This window comes from Acanthochromis polyacanthus, chromosome 2, assembly GCF_021347895.1.
Source record: "Acanthochromis polyacanthus isolate Apoly-LR-REF ecotype Palm Island chromosome 2, KAUST_Apoly_ChrSc, whole genome shotgun sequence".
NCBI classification, from domain to species: Eukaryota; Metazoa; Chordata; class Actinopteri; family Pomacentridae; genus Acanthochromis; species Acanthochromis polyacanthus.
Window position 1 is genome coordinate 18,514,453 of NC_067114.1, and position 21,996 is coordinate 18,536,448.

A 21,996-nucleotide genomic window follows, 5' to 3' on the forward strand; every position below is an offset into this window, starting at 1 on the left:
ACTGTTTCCCCACAAAACGCACTTTGGCCATAGCTCTTGGACTCACATACTAATTATAACAAGAAAATGAACTTATGAGAAAAGGCAAACTTCATTCTGATATAATGTTCTACAAAAACACTTTCCTGGCCAATATTCAACACCATTCCTCAGAATCAGAAGAGGAGACGGTGACCGTAGTTCACATTTGGTCAGATACTAAACTGCTAACACTAATCTTGGGTGCCTCACTATAAAATGATTGTGCTACATATAATAAATTAGTCTGGACAGACATGGGTGTAAACAGCAACTTCACTGTTCACTGTTGTAGAAATACAGCCGTAAGCCGATAATTCTAGCTTTGGATATTATGGTTGATTTGGATGTGTCAGCTGTCACATCAACAAATCCAAGGCACAAAAGAGAAAGCTACTCATGGTTAGAGCATGTTGCAATTGCAGTTTAAAGTTCTCTTTCATTGTCTTGTCTCATTCAAAAGATTCAAAACAGGAGACATTCAAAAACTTAATACAAGTAGTAGTACGAGTCTATGTCGTAAGCAGTGCCACAGAACTTGGAAACATTGGTCTTACTTGATACCGAGCTCATGGTTAATGCACACTTTCTGACTTTTTTTCTTTTCATCTGTCTGGTGCATTCTGAGCCAGATGTTCCCCCTAAAGTCTTCTTCTTTCACGGCTTTTTATCGCGACGTCTTCAATACAGGATTTAGATAAACTGAGGGACATATTTTCTAGAACAACAACAAAAAAAACAACCTTGCCAATGCTAAATGTTCAAATCAAGAAGTAATTTCTGTGTCTGTAGTACACGGCCATAAATAAGTCTTTATATCTGATACTCTGCTGAACCTGCTCCAACTTCCACTGGTAACAATTTCATCATATTATTAATTTATCATACTGTGTCATCATTGCTTCTTCTTATCTCTGTACTCCCTCCTGCCGTTCGTCCAACCATACCTCAGCAATGTAAAGGCTGATGCTACAGCGATACAGTGGAAAAGAGGAATATTAAATGATTTGTCATTTTGCAGAGGTGAATAAATACAAAAAATAAAACGTAGTCCTGTGAGGCCAGTGTGCAATCTGATCAAAACAGATGAAGGGACTGAAAAACAAACAAAAAAAAGAAGCAAGAACTATGGCAGGAGCTGTAGTTGTTCGGTGGATTTGTGCAATGATACAGAATTTCTAGTGTTTCAAAAATGTTTCTAAATACATGTTTGTCACGCTCAGCTCTGACAGCGTTTCCTCACTTCATACGCTGGTTTAGCTTTTGAAGCTGGCCTTCTCAAAGGTTTTCATGTTGGCAAATCTGCATTGAAAAGAGTAAAAGAGCAGCAGGTTGTATTTGTTTAGGATGGTGTCTGGAAGTGCGAGTGAGAGCCAATTGTTCTGAAAATGTCTGGCTTTGTTCCAGCCACTATCAGCAGGAGATTTTGGGGAAGTACTGCTCTGATTAAGATGGAGCACAATGCATTAAGAGTGAAATTTACAGGCTTGAAAGGCTGCCTAAAATGATTATTTGGTCTGTTAAAATTGCATCACGAGGTGCTAAAGTGAGACAAACTGACACATTTGTGTAATTTTTTTTTCTTCTGGCAACTTAAACACATTTGAATAACGCCTGATCGTGTTGCTGCCTGTACTCGCTTCAGGATGCCGCAGTGGAGTGTCAACATGGTGGTCCAGACAAACACCTTCGCTCCTGTTTGTGAACAAATCTCACATAGGAACCAGATTCTGAATGTCTGAGTCAGGGTCAGAAGCCAGCGGAGGCGAGGAGAGACTGCTTCTGTACTTCAGCCATGGCCCCGCCTGACCTCTGACCTCTGACATCGCCTGTCACAGAGCTGCTCTGTGTTCCCATTGGTCCCGGTCAGGACGTGCTCTGTTAGAGAGGTCACAGCACTTTCCTCCTTTTTCTTCCTCCATTTAGCTGTGAATCATGGCAGTCTGAAGTGTCATCCTCTTCTTTTGTAATTAACTGAATGATAAGAGTGTGTGATAAGAGTGTGTCCCTGTGCACACTGTCACATTATTTTCACTGTATGATTTGGTATTTTTACAAAAATATCTAATAGTCACTTTACACATTGATATTTTGTTATCATTTTTGCATTTAGCACCTTAAATTAGTCTAGTTTTCCGTTTTCAATTGCTTTTTGTTAATGCACCGCCAGGATTGCTCCCCAGTTTCATCGTACTCTGTGCAGTAACAATATAGGAACCAGTCTGTCTTTAATTATGGGTTTCAATGTACAATGCACAATTTTTATTGAAATCTAGATTTTATGCAGCGAAGCACAAGCCGTGAAGAGTGGCAGGCTGACAGCTCAGCGTTTTGTGCTCCCCCGTCTGTTAGCAAGTGCTAAGAGAATATAGAGCATTCTGTTTCTTTAGCAACGTAGGACCCATGCCGGCTTTATCTACGGTAACAAGCTGGAAATTGCTTTGCCACCCGTGTATATGTCAAGAAGATAATGTTTGTTCAGGCTGTTCTTCATGTTTTTCGGCACCAGCAATGAGACGACCAAGATTTCGGCAGCGGTTTGTTTTTAGGCACCTAATATGAAAAAGATTGAGTCTCCCCTTTCCGGTTGTTGTGGATTGCTTTTCTGCTTTACCTTTTCAGTCATTTGCACAGAATATTCAGAGGCTTTCTTCTTTGTCCCCAATCGGGACCAGATGGGCCATTTTCAGAAAGTGATAAATTTGTTGTCAGCTCTTTTGTTTCATGAAGCATAACAATGGCCTCGCTGTGCACAAATTAGCACTTTTTCACATTCATAAAATTTCATAGTTTGTGACAGCGCGAAGGGAAGAAATTTTTCTCAAGTGTGTAAGTGTGTGCCGTAGCAACGTGCTGACCTACAGGAAAGCACAGAGACATGGATGTGAAAGACAGTTTTAGGTTGTGCTTTGGTTAGTGGGAAAATAAGGTGGATGTTTTATTAAGCACTGATAGCACTGATGCCACAGTGGACCTTTTTTTAGTACATTGAAAACCACAATTGTGCCATTTCCAAGAGACTTGTGTGACAGACTTCTAAGATGTCTCCGTTAAAACTTAGAGGTCATTCCTCTCCTTCAACATCTGGTTCATTTAGCACAGTCGATTAGTTTGGTGCCTGTGCTCAACTTTTACACCTCCTAGACTTGTGCCCTGAAATAAACTCTCCTGCTCTGTCCTTGTTTCTACCCAGGTGTAGCTGCAGGCCCCGCCCACACCGCCAGCCAAGATGGTGGCGCTGTCGCTGAAAATCTGTGTGCGCCAATGCAACGTTGTGAAGACGATGCAGTTTGAGCCCTCCACAGCTGTCTACGATGCCTGCAGGATCATCAGAGAGAGAGTCCCAGAGGCTCAAACCGGACAGGGTGAGTTAGGAGCAGGCTCATATATAAGGTCTGATATCGGCTCATTGCAGATGTGTTGGTACCTGTGTCCAAGTCAGCTGATCAGTGTTTAGAAACCGTGTCACCACTGTATTGGACATTTTTTGATTGCAGTTGGTAACAAAGTACTCTTGTCAAAATTATAAATTCATATTATAGGCTGTGGAAATGAAATAAATCTCACCTGATACATCATTATCAATTTTCTCAAATAAAAATCTCTCAAATATCGATTCAAAAATGCTGTAAATGTAAAATTTCCCAGTAAGGACACAAGTTAGTGTATAAACCATAGAGGATTGTTCAGGTTTTATAGCAAAGATAGAGACAGAACTGGTCCTGGCAAAGATTAGTGCAGCAGGCAGTAATACATTGGTTGTCACAATTCATAAAAGTTGCATATGTCGTTTGATTGAAACAGTTTAGCCTTTTATCTCCAGAGAGCTGCTCAAGTTCAGCGTCATTTGATAGGTTAACCTACAAAATCTGCTACTTTAGGAAGAAATAAATAGGCTCGCAAACTGCTGAGTGTTTTTAAAAATTGGAGTCAATAAAGAAAATAACAGTTTTGTCTCCTGTCTATTGGTGCAGCATTTTAAGAGCTTGTCATGACAGCGACAATTTGTTTTTGTTTTATTTGATTTTTTTTCTTGGTATCATTTTCCTGTAAACTGACATTGTTGCATTACATAGTATTTGTCTTTCAGTATGGCCTCTGTGCCTGTGGTAAGTCAGTCATGGAGACTTAAAGTCTTTCTATGACCACACATTAAGCTTCATTAGTCCTCATTAGCCTTGCCGTCGTCACAGATGTGCATGAAGAGGACCCTGGCCTCACATTAACCGTCATCACAGAACATGCGTTTAAATTTTTCAGATAAAGCAAAAAGAGTTTTTTCAGGTGCTGCGTTCATTATTTGATACCACTATGACATTCTAGAAGGGATAAAATTAGCAATTGCTGTACCAGATGTTCAGCTTTGTTCCCTAGACCCTGCATCTGCTGCTGTGGAACCACTGTGAAGCTGATAGCACACAATCTAATCCTGGCAGAAGGAATGATTTCCATCTCAGTAATGTCTAAAGTGTTGATTCTTCTCTTCCCTGCTCCAGCTTCAGACTATGGTCTGTTTCTATCTGATGAAGACCCCAGAAAAGGCATCTGGTTGGAGTCTGGAAGGACACTGGACTATTACATGCTCCGCAACGGGGTAAATATGTCAATCTGTTTAAGCCACAAACACATACCATGGAGTGAATGTTTACTCTGAGCTGTGTGTGGCAAAGGGCTGAACACTTGAAGAACGGTGTGTTACCACAAACACACAGAGTTACCTTGGGAGCTGTGTGTGACTGAAACCCTGGAGAGGTTATGTGTGAATGACACTGACCTGCACAAACACTGGACTTCAACACAAACACACAACAATCCTCACATCTGACATTAAGTGTGTAGCTTTTGTCCTCGTATGAACATCTGAACTTTATCCAGATGTTCTGATTGCAAATTACTGACTGATGAGATCACGCACGATGTAATGATCTCTGTTTGAATAGACCAGCAAAATGTTTTAATAATGGAGCATAATTAAACAGTTTAATTAAATTTAGAAAATGCTTTATAAATCCACTGAAGGGAAATTAAAACCAGGCAGTTTCTGAAACAGCTGGAAGCAAAGATGTAGAATATCATTCAGGCAGAAATCCTACACAGGAGTAAAAAAACAGTGAGACAGAATGGAAAGATAAAAGCGCTGGATAAAATTGGATATCAAGACAATGAGAACATCAAAAGAGGCTTTTATAAGTGAGTTTTAAAGTAGTGCTCCAGCCAGCTGTAGATCGCTTGCCAGCTTGTTTTAAAGTCTCTGATCGCTGCTGCCAAGGGCCCGGCAGACTCTGGGTTTCTGTGTAGCTCTGCCTCTCAGCACATTTGTGGTTGTAGTTGTGCTTCTCTAAACGGTTTTTCCTCTTCAAATTCACCAAAGGCAACCCAGGTAGAAGGCATGACTGTGACCAATTACTCTGAACCAAATCTCCCCTCATTGTTGTGATTGGAAGGGAGCAGCAGGCTGTGATAGGCAGCCGTTAAATAAGGTTTTCTGGCCTATATTCTCCCCTCTCTCCACACAACCTGGATGCATTTGATCATTTTCTCAGCCGTTACTTTCAGTCTCTCTCTTCGTCTCTTTCTTTCTCATCTAACTCCTGCATTCCTCTCTCCTTCATTTAATGTTTCTTCTCTGTTTTTTTTTGTACCCTCTGTGTTTTCTCTTTGTGCAGGATATTCTCGAGTACAAGAAGAAGCAAAGACCCCAGAAAATCAAAATGTTGGATGGGGCTATTAAAACCATCATGGTGGATGACTCCAAAACAGTGGGAGAGCTGCTTGTGACTATATGCAGTAGAATAGGTGCATCACATCTTTTACTCTGCCTTTTTATCTGATTTACTGCCATTTTTACCCTACAATTGTAAAAATGTGCCCTAAAATGAAATCTTACAAGGTGGTAAAATGTTTTCATTGCTTTTGATGGCATAGAACTTTAACAGACACAGAAATTGAATGTGACTAGGAGACAAAAAGATGCTTTTAAAGCCTGAAGAATCCGATCAAATGCATATATTAAATGAAACATGTATCCGCTTGACTCTGATGGGAGTTTCTGCTTTGTTCCCAGGCATTACGAACTACGAGGAATATTCTCTGATCCAGGAGACGGTGGAGGAGAAGAAGGAGGAAGGGATGGGCACGCTGAAGAAGGACAGGACGCTGCTGCGTGACGAAAGGAAGATGGAGAAGCTGAAAGCCAAACTGCACACAGATGATGACTGTGAGTTCAGAAAAGAGCAACAAACGTGACTGAAATGCTGCAGGAGTGTATTTGATGTGAGGGTGGCGTGGTCAGCGATGGTTTGTTTATTGCTAAAATGCCCTGCAGTGATGGATCCGTAGATGATCTCCTCCTTAAACAAAAATGATCATGTCTGAATATTTAATATCTGTACACAATGACTGTTTTATTCCTTATTTTCACAATTCTCTGTGAAATCTGCCATTTTCCGCTGTAATTTTCTCTCAAATCCCAGCTCTGCTAGGGTGAAGGAACACAACATAAAACCAGTTGTTGTTTTTTTTTAGTTTAGCCAAGTTATTTATTGCATAGTGATATAGTAAACAAAGAAGGGAAAAGTGCGATGGAAAAGCAGGGCCTGGGGCTACTGCTACAACAGTGAAGCAAATAAAATCAAAAGGTGGTTAACGAAGCTTCGACTTTGCAATGTGAACTGCAAAACAGAACAACTAAACTTCCTACCAGGCTGAAATACAAAAGCAGCAGCCATCCTGGTGCACCTAACAGAAGAATTTCTGAATTAATGTGGGTGTGGTGGAAAAGCTAAGCCTGGCCTCGTCTCCAGGCGGGCAAATTGTCGCCTCATTACACAAATTAAAGCCCTGAGCCACTAGTATCCACTGGTTAGTGACTACAAAACATGGAGACGAGTGACCGTCAGCTTCAGCAGATACAGAAGCAAAAGTGGCAGAATTACACAGAATACACAAAGAAGACGACGGGAACTAAGGACAGAAAGGTGAGCTACTCACTTTCAATCACAGCTGACAGATTAGGTTCACTCATAAACCAGGTGTTGTGATATCTGCTGGCCAATCAAGCACAGATGTAGGCAGGAAGAGGAGAGAATTTACATACAAGAAGCAGGGTCAGGAACGGTTCAATAGGAAGGAAGGTGCAAGGCCACCAAGGACCATTAAACCGTCCTGCATCCCTTTCACCTCAGCTGCACTACAACAGTGTGTCCAAAATCCTCCTTTGCTCTCTTATTCTCTGCTCCCTATATAATAGACACTCGGTAGTTTACTCTGTAGTTTTCAAACTGTGACGGGAGTCGAGGGAGCTGTGTGAGGCAGCGCGCGGTGGAAGAGACAAGAGCTTGCTGGTGTTCCAAAAATAATTGGAAGTGAGTTTGTGTAGTTTGGAGCGCAGCCTGTGTCAAAAATGGCACTTCTCTTCAGAGTCAGAACTCAACTGAAACTGTGTGTTCCAAACAGATACAGTTTTAGATGCAGCGATACTAAGATTGTCCATCACAAATAAAAGTCTGGGTATCTACTTGTAAATCATGGAAAAAGCTGCCTTAATTCTATCTAAGTGGGTCCCACAAAAAATTTAAAAAAAATGAAAAGTAGAAAATAGATCTGGAAAGATAATGGAGTGAGGAAAGGAGCCAGTTGGGAGACAAGTGTGAGATTTGCTCTGATTTGATTTTGTGTTTTCAGTGAACTGGCTGGACCACAGCAGGACGTTCAGAGAGCAGGGGGTGGACGAGAACGAGACTCTTCTGCTCAGACGCAAGTTCTTCTACTCAGACCAGAATGTAGACTCCAGAGACCCGGTCCAGCTCAACCTGCTTTACGTACAGGTGCGATTTTCACATCCTTCCCTGCCTCTAGACGTTTGTCACTTCTCTGCATTCGTTTTTTAACAGTTAGCAACTATTGAAGCAGCATCTTGTCAAGAACAGAGACACTCTGGTGCAGTTTTTGTGTCTGAAGCCAAATCAGATACATTTAATGGAATTGACAGCAACACTTTAAGATGAAGTTTTCCCTCCTCCTACCAGCAGAGGATGTGACTGCAGAGCAGAAGATGCATTGTACCAAAGATTTTTTTCATTTTCAGTTACAAAATGTGCAGAAACAGTTGATTTTTTTGCTGAACCATTCAGAACTGGATTGCTATAATAACATACTAGTAACTAACTTTTACATTTTTAAAAATCTTTTTCACAGTTGCTGAATGTCTTCATGTGTCTTTCAGGCTCGAGACGACATTCTAAATGGTTCCCACCCCGTATCATTTGACAAAGCCTGTGAGTTTGGAGGCATTCAGGCCCAGATCCAGTTTGGACCTCACATAGAGCACAAACACAAACCTGGATTCTTAGAGTAAGCGTCTATCTCATGAAACCATTTGTCTGTGGTGAAGCATGAAGAATGTATTGATGTTTTACCACTTTAAAGAACAAAATTGCATTTTCCCCCAGATTCTTTGTCAAATATCAAGTGTATTACATGTTTGACTTGAGTTTAACAAACTTGTAGATAAAAACCTTTGAATGCAGTTCATAAATCCAAAATTGGGGATTTAGAAATTGGATTTTGTTTAAAGTTTAAGACGGTAGCAGAAAAAATAGAGGGCTCATTCTTTTTTCATGAATTTCACCTTCTTGTATGTTTCATTTCTTTCCAAGCCTGAAGGAGTTTCTCCCCAAAGAATACATCAAGCAGAGAGGAGCCGAGAAGAAAATATTCCAGGTGTGGTCACATTGTCCTCTCCATTAATGTGTATGTTTTTGATTTTAGCCAATCTGACGATTGTTCACTGACCTTTCATGTGCTCAACACATGAATATCCTATCCTGCAGGAACACAAGAACTGTGGAGAAATGACAGAGATTGAAGCAAAAGTAAAATATGTTAAACTGGCGAGGTCTCTGCGGACGTATGGTGTCTCCTTCTTCCTTGTCAAGGTAAGCTGAAAAAAATCACACCTTTATCTCTGCGCTTTTACCAAAACTTTAACAAAGTACCATTTTATTCAAAGAAGTGAACTTCTACCCCCAGAAAGTGGAAAAAAGAAAACCTAGCCTCAAGTTCTTTTCTTGCCTTTTTATTTATTTATTTTAAATGAGGAGGCAGACTTTGGAATTAGCTGAACTGTAGTCGGAGGCTTTTATCTCCTCAGTGTGAAATCTGTCCTCTGGGCTTGGTGTTAACTGGATAAAGAGGTTGATGGCAGTACTCGGCATGTGGGGAAATTGTCTGTGTCCATTTGAACTTTCAAAGCTTCTTATGTCACCTAAACTAAGGGTACCTGTTGGGGGGGGGAATGCCCTACTTTTTTTACAGCTGGCGCAAACAAGATCTAACCAACAAAAAAAAAAAAAAAATCCCTCAATGATATAGTACAAGAGGAAGGAACCTTTTTGAGATTTGTAATCCATACATTTTCCCTCATACATCTCCTACATGTTTCTGTCTCACTTCTTCACTCACTCACACTAGCAGCACCTCCTCTGCAGGGAGTTCTGCGTGTTCCTGGAAGGAAACCAAATGTTGTCACTGCAGCCGAGTGTGGCACCGAGATTATTTTAGAGCGGGTAGGGAGGAAGCGGAGTGAATGAGAGATCCTGAGAGACGTCGTACAGGTAAAACCTGTGACACTTGCTCTCCCGAATAAGTCCAGCTGCCAGCTGATGGGAGCAATTTGCTGATTTCTAGTCGTAGTACCTACAGAGTGGAACTGCTGTGACAAGGGTGACAGATAACTCCCGTTTTCCTCCTCACATCATTTGTCACCAAGAGGATGTCCTGCATTAAGTCATGAGAAACCTCCCTGTTTCCACTAACAAAAAACACGTTCCTGCCACTTTTTTTTTTAGATTTATTGCTTTCTCCTGGTAATTACTGAGAAAAGTCACTTGTGCTTCTGTTTTTGGAGTCTCTGTCAAACAGCTCCTGGCTTTTCATCAGCAGCTTTCATCACCAGAGGATAAAGATGAAACATAATAAAACAAAAACTCACTGTTGCATGGAGCTCACATCATCGAGTCTTCATTTGCAGCAGTTCACATATTCCACAGTCGGCACTGCATTGTGTCTTTTATTGCTTTTAAGCATAAAAATCCTAAAGCTTGTTCCACCTCAGGGTTTTGGATCAGTGTCCCCCTTGATCAGCTCGACATCATACCTGCTCACCTTTGTCTTGTCTGTCATCCTTGAGCGTAATCCAGCGGAGCAGAAACATTTTAAATATAACCCTGGAAAAAATGCAGCCTGCAGTCTCTAACCTGTAACCTCTGGAGGCCCTGAAGAGTTTATGGGCCCTGCAGGACTTTTACACAACTCACCTCTTTGGCCTCACGTCACAGCCCATCACGTTCTGTCCGTCTGCTCCCCGACTGCAGCTCCTCAAGAAACATTTGCTCTTTCCATGCAAGGCGAAAGGAAAAGAAGGGCTCAGTGTTACAGCTCAGGGAGCGACTGGAGTATGACGTAAGAGGTTTAGTGAATGCAGGGGGAGGTCGACGCTTGTTGACAGCCAGATAAAGACATGATTAAGATGTAACACTTTAATTACTAACTGGGAAAAGTTAGCTTTTCTTCCCACTGCTTGGATAGTCGAATAACCATCCTGGCTGATCAACATGACAGAAAAATTAGACTTTAATGCTGTGAGGCTTATGAATTCATTTTTTTGTTGCTTCTGTCTTGTTCTCTAACTGCCTTTGATTCCAGTAATACCCTCAGCAGGCAGAGGAATAAGAAAATGAAAGAAAATAAATGTGGGCTATGTTTCTTGCTGAAAGAAATATAATTGTTGCTTAAAATGGTTTGTTTGAATCTTGAGTTTTGCATATTGTGGTTCCCCTGTTTTCATTAGTTTCTTTATTTAAACGATGCGGTTTGATGAGAGGTAACTGTGTCGTACCAGTGCTGTGTATATTCAAGGCGAAGACAGCAGAGATACTGCATTTTGTAAAGATGAATAAAGACAAAATAAGGCATAGTTTTTTTTTTTTGTTTGTTTGTTTTTTGAAGTGGGATTTTATAAGGTATGTTTTTTTTAATGTTGGTCAGATGGGCGGTCCCCAGTTTGGAGAACCAAAGAGGAAAACTGGCATAGAAATGATGTAATGAACTTAGCAGCAAAGCGCAGTTTAGCCACCTAAACAAAAACATTAGTATCGGTCCGAATGTGTGCTATATTTACAAAATTCTGATGTAAACTAGCTTGTTAATAAAGACACACAATAATGCCAACAAACTAACTGATCAAGCTGGCTGTAGACCAACAACTGTTGTGTTCTGCAAGAAAGAATGGCAATTTCTGTCAAAAGAGTTTGAAGAAAAGATAAAGTGATATACCTGCTTCAGTTCTCCACAGGAAATAACTGTGTGATGGCGAGGTACAGCGGGGAAAATATTCTAAATGTTGAGCTGAGAGAGATTTGTATAGGTAGCCCCATTTAAAGGTCTTTTCGCTGCTTCATTTCCCTCCTGATCCTCATATCTGCTTCTCCAAACCAGGGATGTGCCACCCGTGATCTATAATGGATAAGCACCACCTACAACCCCACTTCATAGACACTGAACTGTCCCTATTAAACATGCAACGCCATGAAATAAAGCTTCAAAAACTGTGATGAATAATGTAGAATGATTTGTTGTGAGGTCCTTTCAGTCTTGTGACTAGACGGGCTACCAACCGGTCACGGCATTCACAGAGTGCCTTGATTGTCAACAAGAAGAACAGATGCAGGCCTTACTTTAACCCAAGTGAACCTAAGTGGCTTTTCAGAGCTGCTCCAGTAGCTTTGCTATACAGTTGGACAGGGGCAAGCTAATACCATGCTGGATCCCAAAGCACTGAGATATGACACTCCCCAGCAGGAAACCTAGACAGAGGACCATGCATTTAAATGAAATCCTTATATTCACTGACTAGATTATCAGAAATGTGTGCTTTTTCTGTGTTTTTTTAATTTAATGCCTTTTTGCAAATAGTATTCTGGAAAAGTCTACTTGTTAGAGATCCTTTATTATATGAAGCTTTAGTCTGTGGTTCAGTTTTCCTCATTTATTTGGTGCAATGCTTGGTGCTTTGTATTTTTGTCAGGTTTGAGAAGTTTATGTGTTTGAAATGTTTTTGCAGGAAAAAATGAAGAGTAAGAACAAGCTGGTGCCGCGACTCTTGGGGATCACCAAAGAATCTGTGATGAGAGTGGACGAGAAGACCAAAGATGTGGTTCAGGAGTGGCCTCTTACCACTGTGAAGAGGTGGGCTGCGTCACCCAAGAGCTTCACCCTGGTAAGGCACACATACTCGACATTCACCGCAAAGATTTAACGAGAAATGCTGCTGCATCTGACCGCACACCGATGCAGCCGTACACCACAGTGTTTTGGTACTTTTATTCCTTGTATTCAGACTGAGCGTTATAGCTCTAACACTAAATATGAACCACAGACTCACAGTAAACGCGGCAGCCCCTGTAGTGGCTGTAAAACCATCTCTGTAGTGCTCAGTCTGCCTGCCTGCCTGTCCTTTCATTCTCTTGTGCACTTCAGTTATTGAACAGCCTCTTTTGTCTTCCCTGTCAGTACCACTCCTTTGTGTCAGCACCCAGAGTCAATCAGCAACATGGGTTTAATCTTGCAGATCTGAAAAATGCACTGTCTCTATTAGATTAACGCAACCTCTTCGCTGCTGTTAATTTGTCTGAGTGCTCTGTGGTTTAGTCTGTGCTTTTGTGACGCTGTGATTTGAGGTTTGATTTGCTGTTCACATGAGGAGCACAGGTTCATCATTTAGGAGGTGACATGGGTGACTGATTAAACATTTAAAGCGTGGCGTTGTGAATGATGCGTCTAAGCTCCGCTGAAAGAAATCACTTTCCTGTATAAAGTCTCCCCCAAAATGACTCTTGGACTAATCTGACCCTCTGTAGGTTTCAGCAGTTTGATGTCAGCCCAGTACAATGTGTGGAGTTCATCTGAGACGAACTGTCTCCATGGATTCACATTAATCCCCACAGTAAATCCTTAGCCTGTGTATTGCCCCACACACAGCACTACTTACTTTCCTTGCAACCCGGCATGAAATGCATATTTAAGATCAGACTCTGTGTGTGTCTGTGTGTGTTTGTGTAGGACTTCGGGGAGTACCAAGAGAGCTACTACTCGGTTCAGACCACTGAAGGGGAACAGATCTCTCAGCTCATTGCCGGTTACATCGACATCATCCTCAAAAAGGTGAGACATTTATCTCTAGAGACACGGATGAATCCTAATGAATCAATATCCTCCTGTGGCAGGCGCATTCTCAGACCCGTTGATGCTTGATAGAGCCTGACCACTGTGTCATACAGCTGCAGTTAAATGAAAAGCAGCACAGGAAAGCTGGGCTCTTGTGTCACAGGTACACTGCAGGGGATGACCGTGCAGGTTAGAGCCAAGAATATCTTTCTGTGTACCTGGTATATTGAACTTGTTTCATATAATGTTCAGTTTTAATGACTTTATTCTGGTCTGTCTTAAGCCTGAAAAACAGGAGCAAATATGTGGGTGTCTGAGATCAATTTCCTGCTCTGACTCACCTGAACAAATATCTGGTCTGTTGTTCTCTTTCTCCTACAGAAGCAAAGCAAGGACCGCTTTGGATTAGAAGGTGATGAGGAGTCAACCATGCTGGAGGAATCTGTATCCCCAAAAAAGTAGGTACATCTGCCTGACAAATAACAGTACTTCAACTATTATAGCCATTGTAGCTGCAAAAATCAGCAGCTCAGTGTGTTCAGTGCTTTGGTGACTGATTGTATTCTCACTTTGCTTTGTTTTTAGTATTAATTCACAGTTTCCATTTGTTCCCAGCTTCACTCTAATATAGTCTGTTGTAAACTGTCATACATTGGGAAAAATGCCCCTCTTAAAACAAGAAAAAAAATTATATTTCAAGGAACGTTTACCTTGAAATAAGTGAAAATAGAACAAGTGAAAAGTGGCTTGGTAAGATTTCTTGAAGTAAGATATGATATTTAGAATATTGAGATCTTAAGATTAGCTGGGAAAAACTTATTTTATTCTATATTATACCAGGATTGTCAAGCTTAGGTGTCTTAAAATAAGCCAGACATCTTAAAAATGTATAGATTTCTGCTTTCCTGTAGCCTCCTAATTTGAGATGTATTAACCCTCCTGCTGTCTTCATTTACAGACACCAAAAATATTGTTTCCTTGTTTGAAAAAATTTTAAAAAAATCAGCAAAAAATTTCCAAATTTCTAAAAATTTGCAAAGCCTTTTTTACATTTCTTTTTTTTTTTCAATAAAAAAAAGTTCAAAAATTTCCCCAAAATTTTGAAAATGTGGACATCAGAAGTTTCCCACTGAAAATTTCCAGATTGTTTGACTTAAAAAGATATTTAAGATGCATTGTCCTAAAACAAGTTCCTCCATCTTGCTGAAATGTCTTTTGTTAAGAGCATTTGTCTTAAATCAAGTGGGATGAGACATTTTGACTAAAATAAGACAAATAGACTTGGTAAGATTTTGAGTTTTTGCAGTGTATGATGATGCTTTGACCACGAGCACAGGAGCAGCATCCAACGTTTTCTTATGTTATTGTAACAAAACACAAGATTAGGTCTTTTTTTATTTCCTTCTCTTTGCCACTGTCGACCTCGGCTCATACATCCATCTTTCAGGACCTCATTGTGCCACAGGAACACTTCCTTAGCTGGACCTTATCCTGTAAGATAATCATTATGTGAGGAAATGTTGCTGCACCGGACAGGCAAAGGCTCTATCTGAACATTTCCTGATTAGATGTATATTAGCTCATTTACCCACAGAGGACTCTCGGTACGTAACTGAAGCCCTTTCCTCCCAAGCCTCGGTCTGATATTGCTTTCCTGCTTTCAACTGAGAGAGTGTTTGCTGAAAATGTTATGGTATTTTTTTTCCCTTTTATCTGGTCTTGTGCGCACGGCCGACGGCAGAAGTCTTTAATACTGCAAAGACATAGCAAGCCAAACTCTGGAAGGTCTTATCTGCAGAAAAACAAAACAAACCTTTGTCTTCCACAAGAACACAGTGGGAAGACTGTGCAGTGTCACTCTGCTTTGTGTTCATGACCCACAGTCACAAATGCACAAATCCCCACTGCCTGGTGCTAAATTTGAGCCATAGATGCTCATACTCGGCCAAGAAGCAGTCACATGCCCCCTTTTTGTCTTTTAGTGGCTTAAGAAAATATTCAGCTGTATTTTGCTCTCCACACAGCATGTTTCTCTACAGACACATTACTAAGTTGTAATAGATGCTGCATTACAAGGCTCCAGATTGTGGTAGCTCATGTGAAGTGCAACAAAACATTTTCTTTGGTTGCACCGGTACACCTAACATTTAGCATGTCTGTATGGCTACCCAGTTAGATATGATTAGTGGGGTTCATCTTGGTTAAATCTTACATTAAAACACCTAATTACACCCTTTTCAAACCAATTTTTGGACACACTCGTCTGAGCCACATATGCCACTGTAACTGAATAGGAACTAGAGGCTTCTCTGTGCACGGCCTCCTCTATCCATGCATGTGAGACAGATCAGTAAATTGTGGAGTCTATCAGTGGTTTGCATGGAAGCATTTAGGGTACATCTGTAAGATTTAGCTTCAGAGGGCAACTTTGGCTGCACTCTCCCTCCTCATCCTTTAAGTTTGTGGATGCGCATCACCACTACAAATATACTGTCAATCAGTGGAAAATACTGAGATATGATAGAGTGACTAACATTATGCATTGCAGTTATTGCAAAAATGCAGTCAAAGTATGGATGGCTGCAGGACTCATCTTGTGCTTCCCCTCCTTGCGACATTTCAGCACCAAGCAGCGGCCAGTCCAAGTAGTGAGGCATCATAAATGGCATTTAAACTCATTACTGCTTGTAATATAGCCAAAGAAGAGCTACTTTTTATGAGCTTTAACTCCTAAATCATCCACATTAGAAAGAGCGGCTTAAATGTACAACACCTATCAAAAACATTCAACCGCATCTTTATTCCTGTTTACAGTCATTTAAATCATGTGTATGAGAATTTACAATAAAGATAATGCTTCAGATGTGTTATTCCTGCTGGAAAACTTGTGGTGCACCTAAATAAAAAAGTTAGCTGCACCAGTGTAAAGAGTTAGTGTGGAGTCCTGATTACTATTTTTAGTTTTAGTGCTGATTCTCTGTCTGTTTCTGTACTGGCAGGTCGACCATCCTTCAGCAGCAGTTTAACCGTGTCGGCCGCATGGAGCACGGCTCTGTGGCACTTCCAGGGGTGATCCGCTCCGGCTCCATTGGCACGGAGTCGCTGAGCATGGGTACCATGCCATCTGCTCAGCAGCAGATCACAATGGGCCAGATGCACCGTGGACACATGCCACCACTGGTAAGAACAGTAGGGGCAGAAACAGCATGTGATGAAATCCTGTTACAGCCACTAACGCAAGAGTTTGTGTAGGCGATGCAGCTGGGCAGAAGAATGATCATTTTCCACTATGTCACCCCAGGGGACAGTCTTCTTCCCTTAATTAAGTTCATTTAGAAGTCACAGAGACACTGAATCTGTTTATTTTCCTTTATGTTTAGAGCTCAGCACAGCAGGCTCTGATGGGAACCATCAACACCAGTATGCAAGCTGTACAGAAGGCCCAGATAGACCTGGGAGAGGTTGACAACCTGCCACCACTGGGGCAAGATATGGTACTGTACACCACACATGTGCACGCAGTATGCAACAATCATACACTCATAGATTACTTTCAAAAGACACGTCCAGTGATGATAACTGGCTGCCATGTTTAAGTTGTATTAACTATTTCTGGTCTCTGTTTAGGCTTCAAAGGTGTGGATCCAAAACAAGATGGATGAATCCAAACATGAGATCCACTCTCAAGTGGACGCCATCACGGCAGGAACAGCCTCCGTTGTCAACCTCACTGCTGGTCAGTGGCTCTCACAGGACTCAAATAATGCAAATTTCTTTATTCTTCTGCGGAACATGAATCATTTTGCCACTAGTTGTTGAAATTTAAAGGACATAGGGCAGCTTGAATTGCTTAATGGTGGTATTTTAAAAAATTATTGTCAGTGATTTAAAGTTTTAGATCCCATAATGAAGCCAGTGAAAGTGTAAATGCTTTTGCTTGCACTTTTACGAGTACATTTTAGGGTTTCCATTTTCTGCAGTTAAAATTATTTGGCCAATTAATGATTTAAAGTAGAACTTTTCCATCAGTCTGGTGTTCGTTACCATCGTTGTAGGACCTGTATAAAATCTAATAGTTCCCTCACATCCCGCTGTGGTTTGGAGAACGTGGATCTGGTGGAGGGATTGACTGGCTCTGTACCACTCCTTGTTAAAATTGGTTGATCATTTGTTATTTTTTCAGTTTCAGACTGATGGCAGATGGTCCTCGGTTTCCGTATTTTTTCTTTTTTGCTTCCCTCTGCTAAAATAGACAGACATGTTTATTCAGAGTCTCTAATTTTGGTTAAAGGCAAATACTTTTGCCTCATTGCCGAATGTTTGCTTCCTTTACGTGAGTCAGTAAATCTGAAGAAAACTCACTGGAGAGCAACGGCGCTCTTCTTTGTTTCGGTTTAGAATCGCTTTTATTCATTTTTCCACGATTATATTTCCCTGATGGTTTCTTTTATTCTGTCCCGTCTCAGGTGATCCTACCGACACAGATTACACAGCAGTGGGATGCGCCATCACTACTATTTCCTCCAACCTGACTGAAATGTCAAAGGGTGTGAAGCTGTTGGCTGCACTGATGGAGGACGATGTGGGAGGAGGAAATGACCTGATGAAGGCCGCCAGGACACTTGCCGGAGCCGTGTCTGACCTGCTGAAAGCTGTGGAACCAGCCTCTGGAGAGGTAAGCAAAGGAGTCTCAATCTATAAGAATAAGTTACTAAGGGAAGTTCAGCTCTACCCTCTTTGTTTATACTTTACATTTTGGAGCTATTCCTATTAATATGACAGCACTAATAGCACAAACTTGTGTAATTATTACCATCTGTTGCGTTCTGCACATGTGGAAAGGTGGAAAAGTCCACTGGGGTTGTCATGTCAAAGTCCTACTCTGAAAATAAACTTTGACGGACCTAATGGGAGGTATTAGTGCAGAAACTGAAATGTGAAGCGCAGACTAAAATTGCACTCTATGTTGAGCCCAAATTGGATAGAGGAGAAATTGAAGGCCCAAATACAGAGGGGGAAGACTGTTGAAAATAGAAAATAATGTGTGAAAGTGATGCCTCACTCTGGATTTGAGTCCAACCAAACTTTTTTTACCATTTGTGTTCCTTAAAACACCAGACTTTGTGTGTACTTGATTGTCTGCACAATCTTTAGTTCTGTCCAAACTTGACAGCCTAAAAAGCTAATTAAATTTGTCACTGAGCAGCTCAACCATGAGACAATGTGTCGCCTCTTAATAATGCCGTGTCTGTCCCAGTCCTAAACTTCTGTAAACACAATAACATCCTTCACTGCTTGACGACGTCAGCTAGCAGAAGTGTCCTGGATGATCTGAATAAGATTTCAGACTCAGGCTGAGTTGATTGGCAAGTTTCTTCTTCATGGAGACAAAGGTAGCTGTAAGACACTGCAAAAAACCCTTGGTATTATTCACAAAATGTGTTCATGCAGCCTGCATCTCCTTGGTTTAAAGGACTTGAATGTTTTCACCGAGGTCTGTTAAGAGTTGTTTTGTTGTAAAAAAAAAAAAATCATTCAGAAGTTAATGTACTGTGCAGGGTTTGGATGCTAATCTGCGTATCTCACTTTGGGAACTTGTGCATTATTCATGTAGGTAGTTGGATAGTTGATAATGTGCAGCTTTAAATAAGGAGAAATGTAGTCTGTCTGTAGGAGTTTAACATTTTAAACCCTAAAACCCACCTGCTGGTTTGAAAGACATGAAAAAATTCTGCCCTTTGTCAGTCAGAAACTATAAAAACAGAAGGAATTGTCTAATTTTCAGCTTTTGAGTCACTACTTGAATGACTCATCTGTGACTTTGCGTGTTGTTCTAGAAAAATCTAATCTTAAAATGGTAGTATTTCATCAATATCGCTTTATTTTACATGCCTCATTTCAAACCTCTGCAAAAATAACTAGTTTGAACTAATTACATTCTTTAAAGGGCACAACATTCTGTTAAACTCTCTTCACCTGTGAAACCTTTAGTGGCTTGGTTATGACCAACAGTTGTGTGACAGAAATTCAGGGAGTTTTCAGCTGAATTGAGCTCTACTGCAGCCGCTGTTTACACAGAGCAAATAAGTACGGGAGGAAATTAAAACTCTAAGTAGTAGTATTAAAATTAAAAGTACTATGTAAATGTGTTTTTGAGATTTACAGCATTATAACCTAATTATAGTGCACACAAGACATTTTTGAGACCTTTCTCCTTCTGCCCCCTCTTTAGATTGCAGTGAACTGTAGTTAATGCTGCTGATAAAACAGTATACAGGACGATTATACACTTATCTTAAGATACAAGATGGCGCCGGGTGTTTAAATGCAGTATCACATCCTGATGGTTTTTTTCGTGTGTGTATGTTTGCAGCCCAGACAGACTGTGCTGACAGCAGCAGGCAGCATCGGCCAGGCCAGCGGAGACCTCCTGCGCCAGATAGGAGAGAACGAGACAGATGAGAGGTTCCAGGTAACACTGCAGCCGCTTCATTCATCATCACCACCGCCTTCAGAGAAAACCCAGTGTTCAGGAGCTGCCACTCACTTCATCAAAATCACACAGTGACCGGGGGAATATGAGCGGAATATTTTTTTCATATTTTAGCTGCACGTTTTGGTTTGAATTGAAGCCTTTCCGAGCTGTTACGCTTGTGGGTTTGCATTGAATAAGTCATTCTTGGCTGGTCGTTGTTATCGTAGTACAATGTTGGTGGTTCTATTCCACACAGATACATCAAGTCAGCACAACTTTTCTTCAGCCTGCCTTACACAAACACACTGTAGTGTGTTTTGGTATTTTACAGCACTTCAGTAATCACGAGTTGAGCAGATGTGCAGTGGCTAAATGTGTTTTTTTAAATTAGATTAGACTGTTGGTGTTGCAGCTTTGATGGCACTTGTATAGTTAAGTCTATGTGTACAATATACAAATCGGCAAACGCTACTGCTTTTCCATTTAGAAAGTAAATGGGGTGGCAGTTAGATGTCCTATTTCTGTGCAGTGTTTGCTGGGATGTCTTCTCGTTTAGTGCAATTACACACAATTACCAACCCTAGCAACTGTATGGAGTGGTAATGTAACATTTCTCTGCACTATTTGAATGCTAATGCTGCACAATTTCTATCTTTTAATGAATATGAGGTCAGAATATGTGCAGGTATTTGATGTTGCTGATGAGATACTGTAGTTGAATGTTGCTTTTCATCCTTGTCTACCTGTTGTTGTAGGACATCCTCATGAATCTGGCCAAAGCAGTGGCCAACGCGGCAGCCATGCTGGTGCTGAAGGCCAAGAACGTGGCCCAGGTTGCAGAAGACACCGTCCTCCAGAACCGGGTCATCGCTGCGGCCACACAATGCGCCCTGTCCACCTCCCAGCTGGTGGCATGTGCCAAGGTACAAAACAATGTTCTGTTGCACTCTGAAATAGGGCTGGCCCGAATAGTGGTTTCTGGCCTCCGAATATTCGGGCCCTATTAAAGATGAATATCCGAATATCCGGAGACGGCCCGAATATTCGGATCCGTTCGTCTGGTCTTCTGGGTCCAAATTTTGCCTTCGTTTTGTCTTTAGTTAAACTGAAGAATTCCCAAACAGCAGAGGTCTTCAGCATCTTGTCTTGTGTTTATGCAATGAAGTGAAGCGTGACGTCGGAGTCGGCAGCAACCCGGCCATTCGGGTGGTGTTTACAAACACGAATGGATCCGGATACCGCCGTAGTGAACGAATATTCGGATATTCGGGATATTCGGGTCCAGCCCTACTCTGAAAGTGATATCAGTGAACACAAGAGCCGTGTGTATGCGTCCTGTATTTGAAGTACACTTGCTTTGGATTAAATAGAAGTGATTCTTTTTTTTTTTTTCAAGAATGAAGAAAAAAACAGAATTTATGAGTTGCTAAAGACAATGTATTTTTAAACGGTGAATGTATGAAGATGCGCTGAGGTGCTGTTAAATACCCTGTGCCCTCATCATATTTGCACGTCCTTAATTGTACAACCCACATGCCTTTAATTAGTCTAAATGCCCTCCTGGCTCCCAATCTGAATAGTTGCATTTACGAAACACATCCTCACCTCTCTGCAAAGCCTCGTGATGAGATCCATCTGCTGCTCTCAGATCTTGTTTTCCTCTCATTTTCTGATTTCTCTGTTAATGATGAGCGTGACAGCGGTGCATTTATACCAATGCAAAATAGGTTTAGTGATTATGTTTGAGCCACACTATAGAGACCATGTAGATATTTCAAATTCTAATTTACATTTTTCATTTTTTCTTTGTTTTATTTTTCACACTGGAGATGGATTTTTTGTTTTTTCTTTTTTGCTGCATCTCCTTTACTTTCGGCATGACATTTTATTTCCACTTTTCACCTTGTTGTGGTGTAGGTGGTGAGTCCGACCATCAGCTCCCCGGTTTGCCAGGAGCAGCTAATCGAAGCCGGGAAGCTGGTGGATCGCTCGGTGGAGAGCTGCGTCCAGGCCTGCCTCTCAGCCACAGAGGATGGCGAGCTCCTCAAACAGGTCAGTTTGGTTAATGTAGCGATCAACATTGCTCTGAGCTAAACTGTTATGTGTCAGTTTTTGGTTTTATCTCAGACAAATAGAAGGTGTAGATCCCTGGGATAAACATGGACCAAGCTGATTTGTTTCATTGAATGCAGCATCTGTTTTTCATTCAGCGTCCTCAGTTTGTGTACTAACATAAGGCTTAAGAAGCAGCAAAGATAATGAATCCATTGTGTCTCTCA

General features: G+C 41.2%; 1 protein-coding gene across 3 annotated transcripts in view; it reads left to right on the forward strand.

Annotated features, from left to right (window-relative positions):
• Window positions 1-21,996, forward strand: part of tln2a (talin 2a) — a 103,988-nt gene that overhangs the window by 45,095 nt on the left and 36,897 nt on the right. For all 3 annotated transcript variants that reach the window (XM_051939576.1, XM_022208967.2, XM_051939573.1), the window contains exons 3-20: window positions 3,212-3,383; window positions 4,515-4,612; window positions 5,685-5,814; window positions 6,083-6,235; window positions 7,702-7,844; window positions 8,243-8,370; window positions 8,676-8,739; window positions 8,850-8,954; window positions 12,140-12,295; window positions 13,138-13,239; window positions 13,624-13,700; window positions 16,242-16,422; window positions 16,623-16,736; window positions 16,870-16,978; window positions 17,709-17,917; window positions 19,616-19,714; window positions 20,473-20,640; window positions 21,635-21,769. In XM_051939576.1, the coding sequence (XP_051795536.1) occupies window positions 3,248-3,383; window positions 4,515-4,612; window positions 5,685-5,814; window positions 6,083-6,235; window positions 7,702-7,844; window positions 8,243-8,370; window positions 8,676-8,739; window positions 8,850-8,954; window positions 12,140-12,295; window positions 13,138-13,239; window positions 13,624-13,700; window positions 16,242-16,422; window positions 16,623-16,736; window positions 16,870-16,978; window positions 17,709-17,917; window positions 19,616-19,714; window positions 20,473-20,640; window positions 21,635-21,769 (2,307 nt within the window). In that variant the 5' untranslated portion in view covers window positions 3,212-3,247. The remainder of the gene's footprint in view (window positions 1-3,211; window positions 3,384-4,514; window positions 4,613-5,684; window positions 5,815-6,082; window positions 6,236-7,701; window positions 7,845-8,242; window positions 8,371-8,675; window positions 8,740-8,849; window positions 8,955-12,139; window positions 12,296-13,137; window positions 13,240-13,623; window positions 13,701-16,241; window positions 16,423-16,622; window positions 16,737-16,869; window positions 16,979-17,708; window positions 17,918-19,615; window positions 19,715-20,472; window positions 20,641-21,634; window positions 21,770-21,996) is intronic.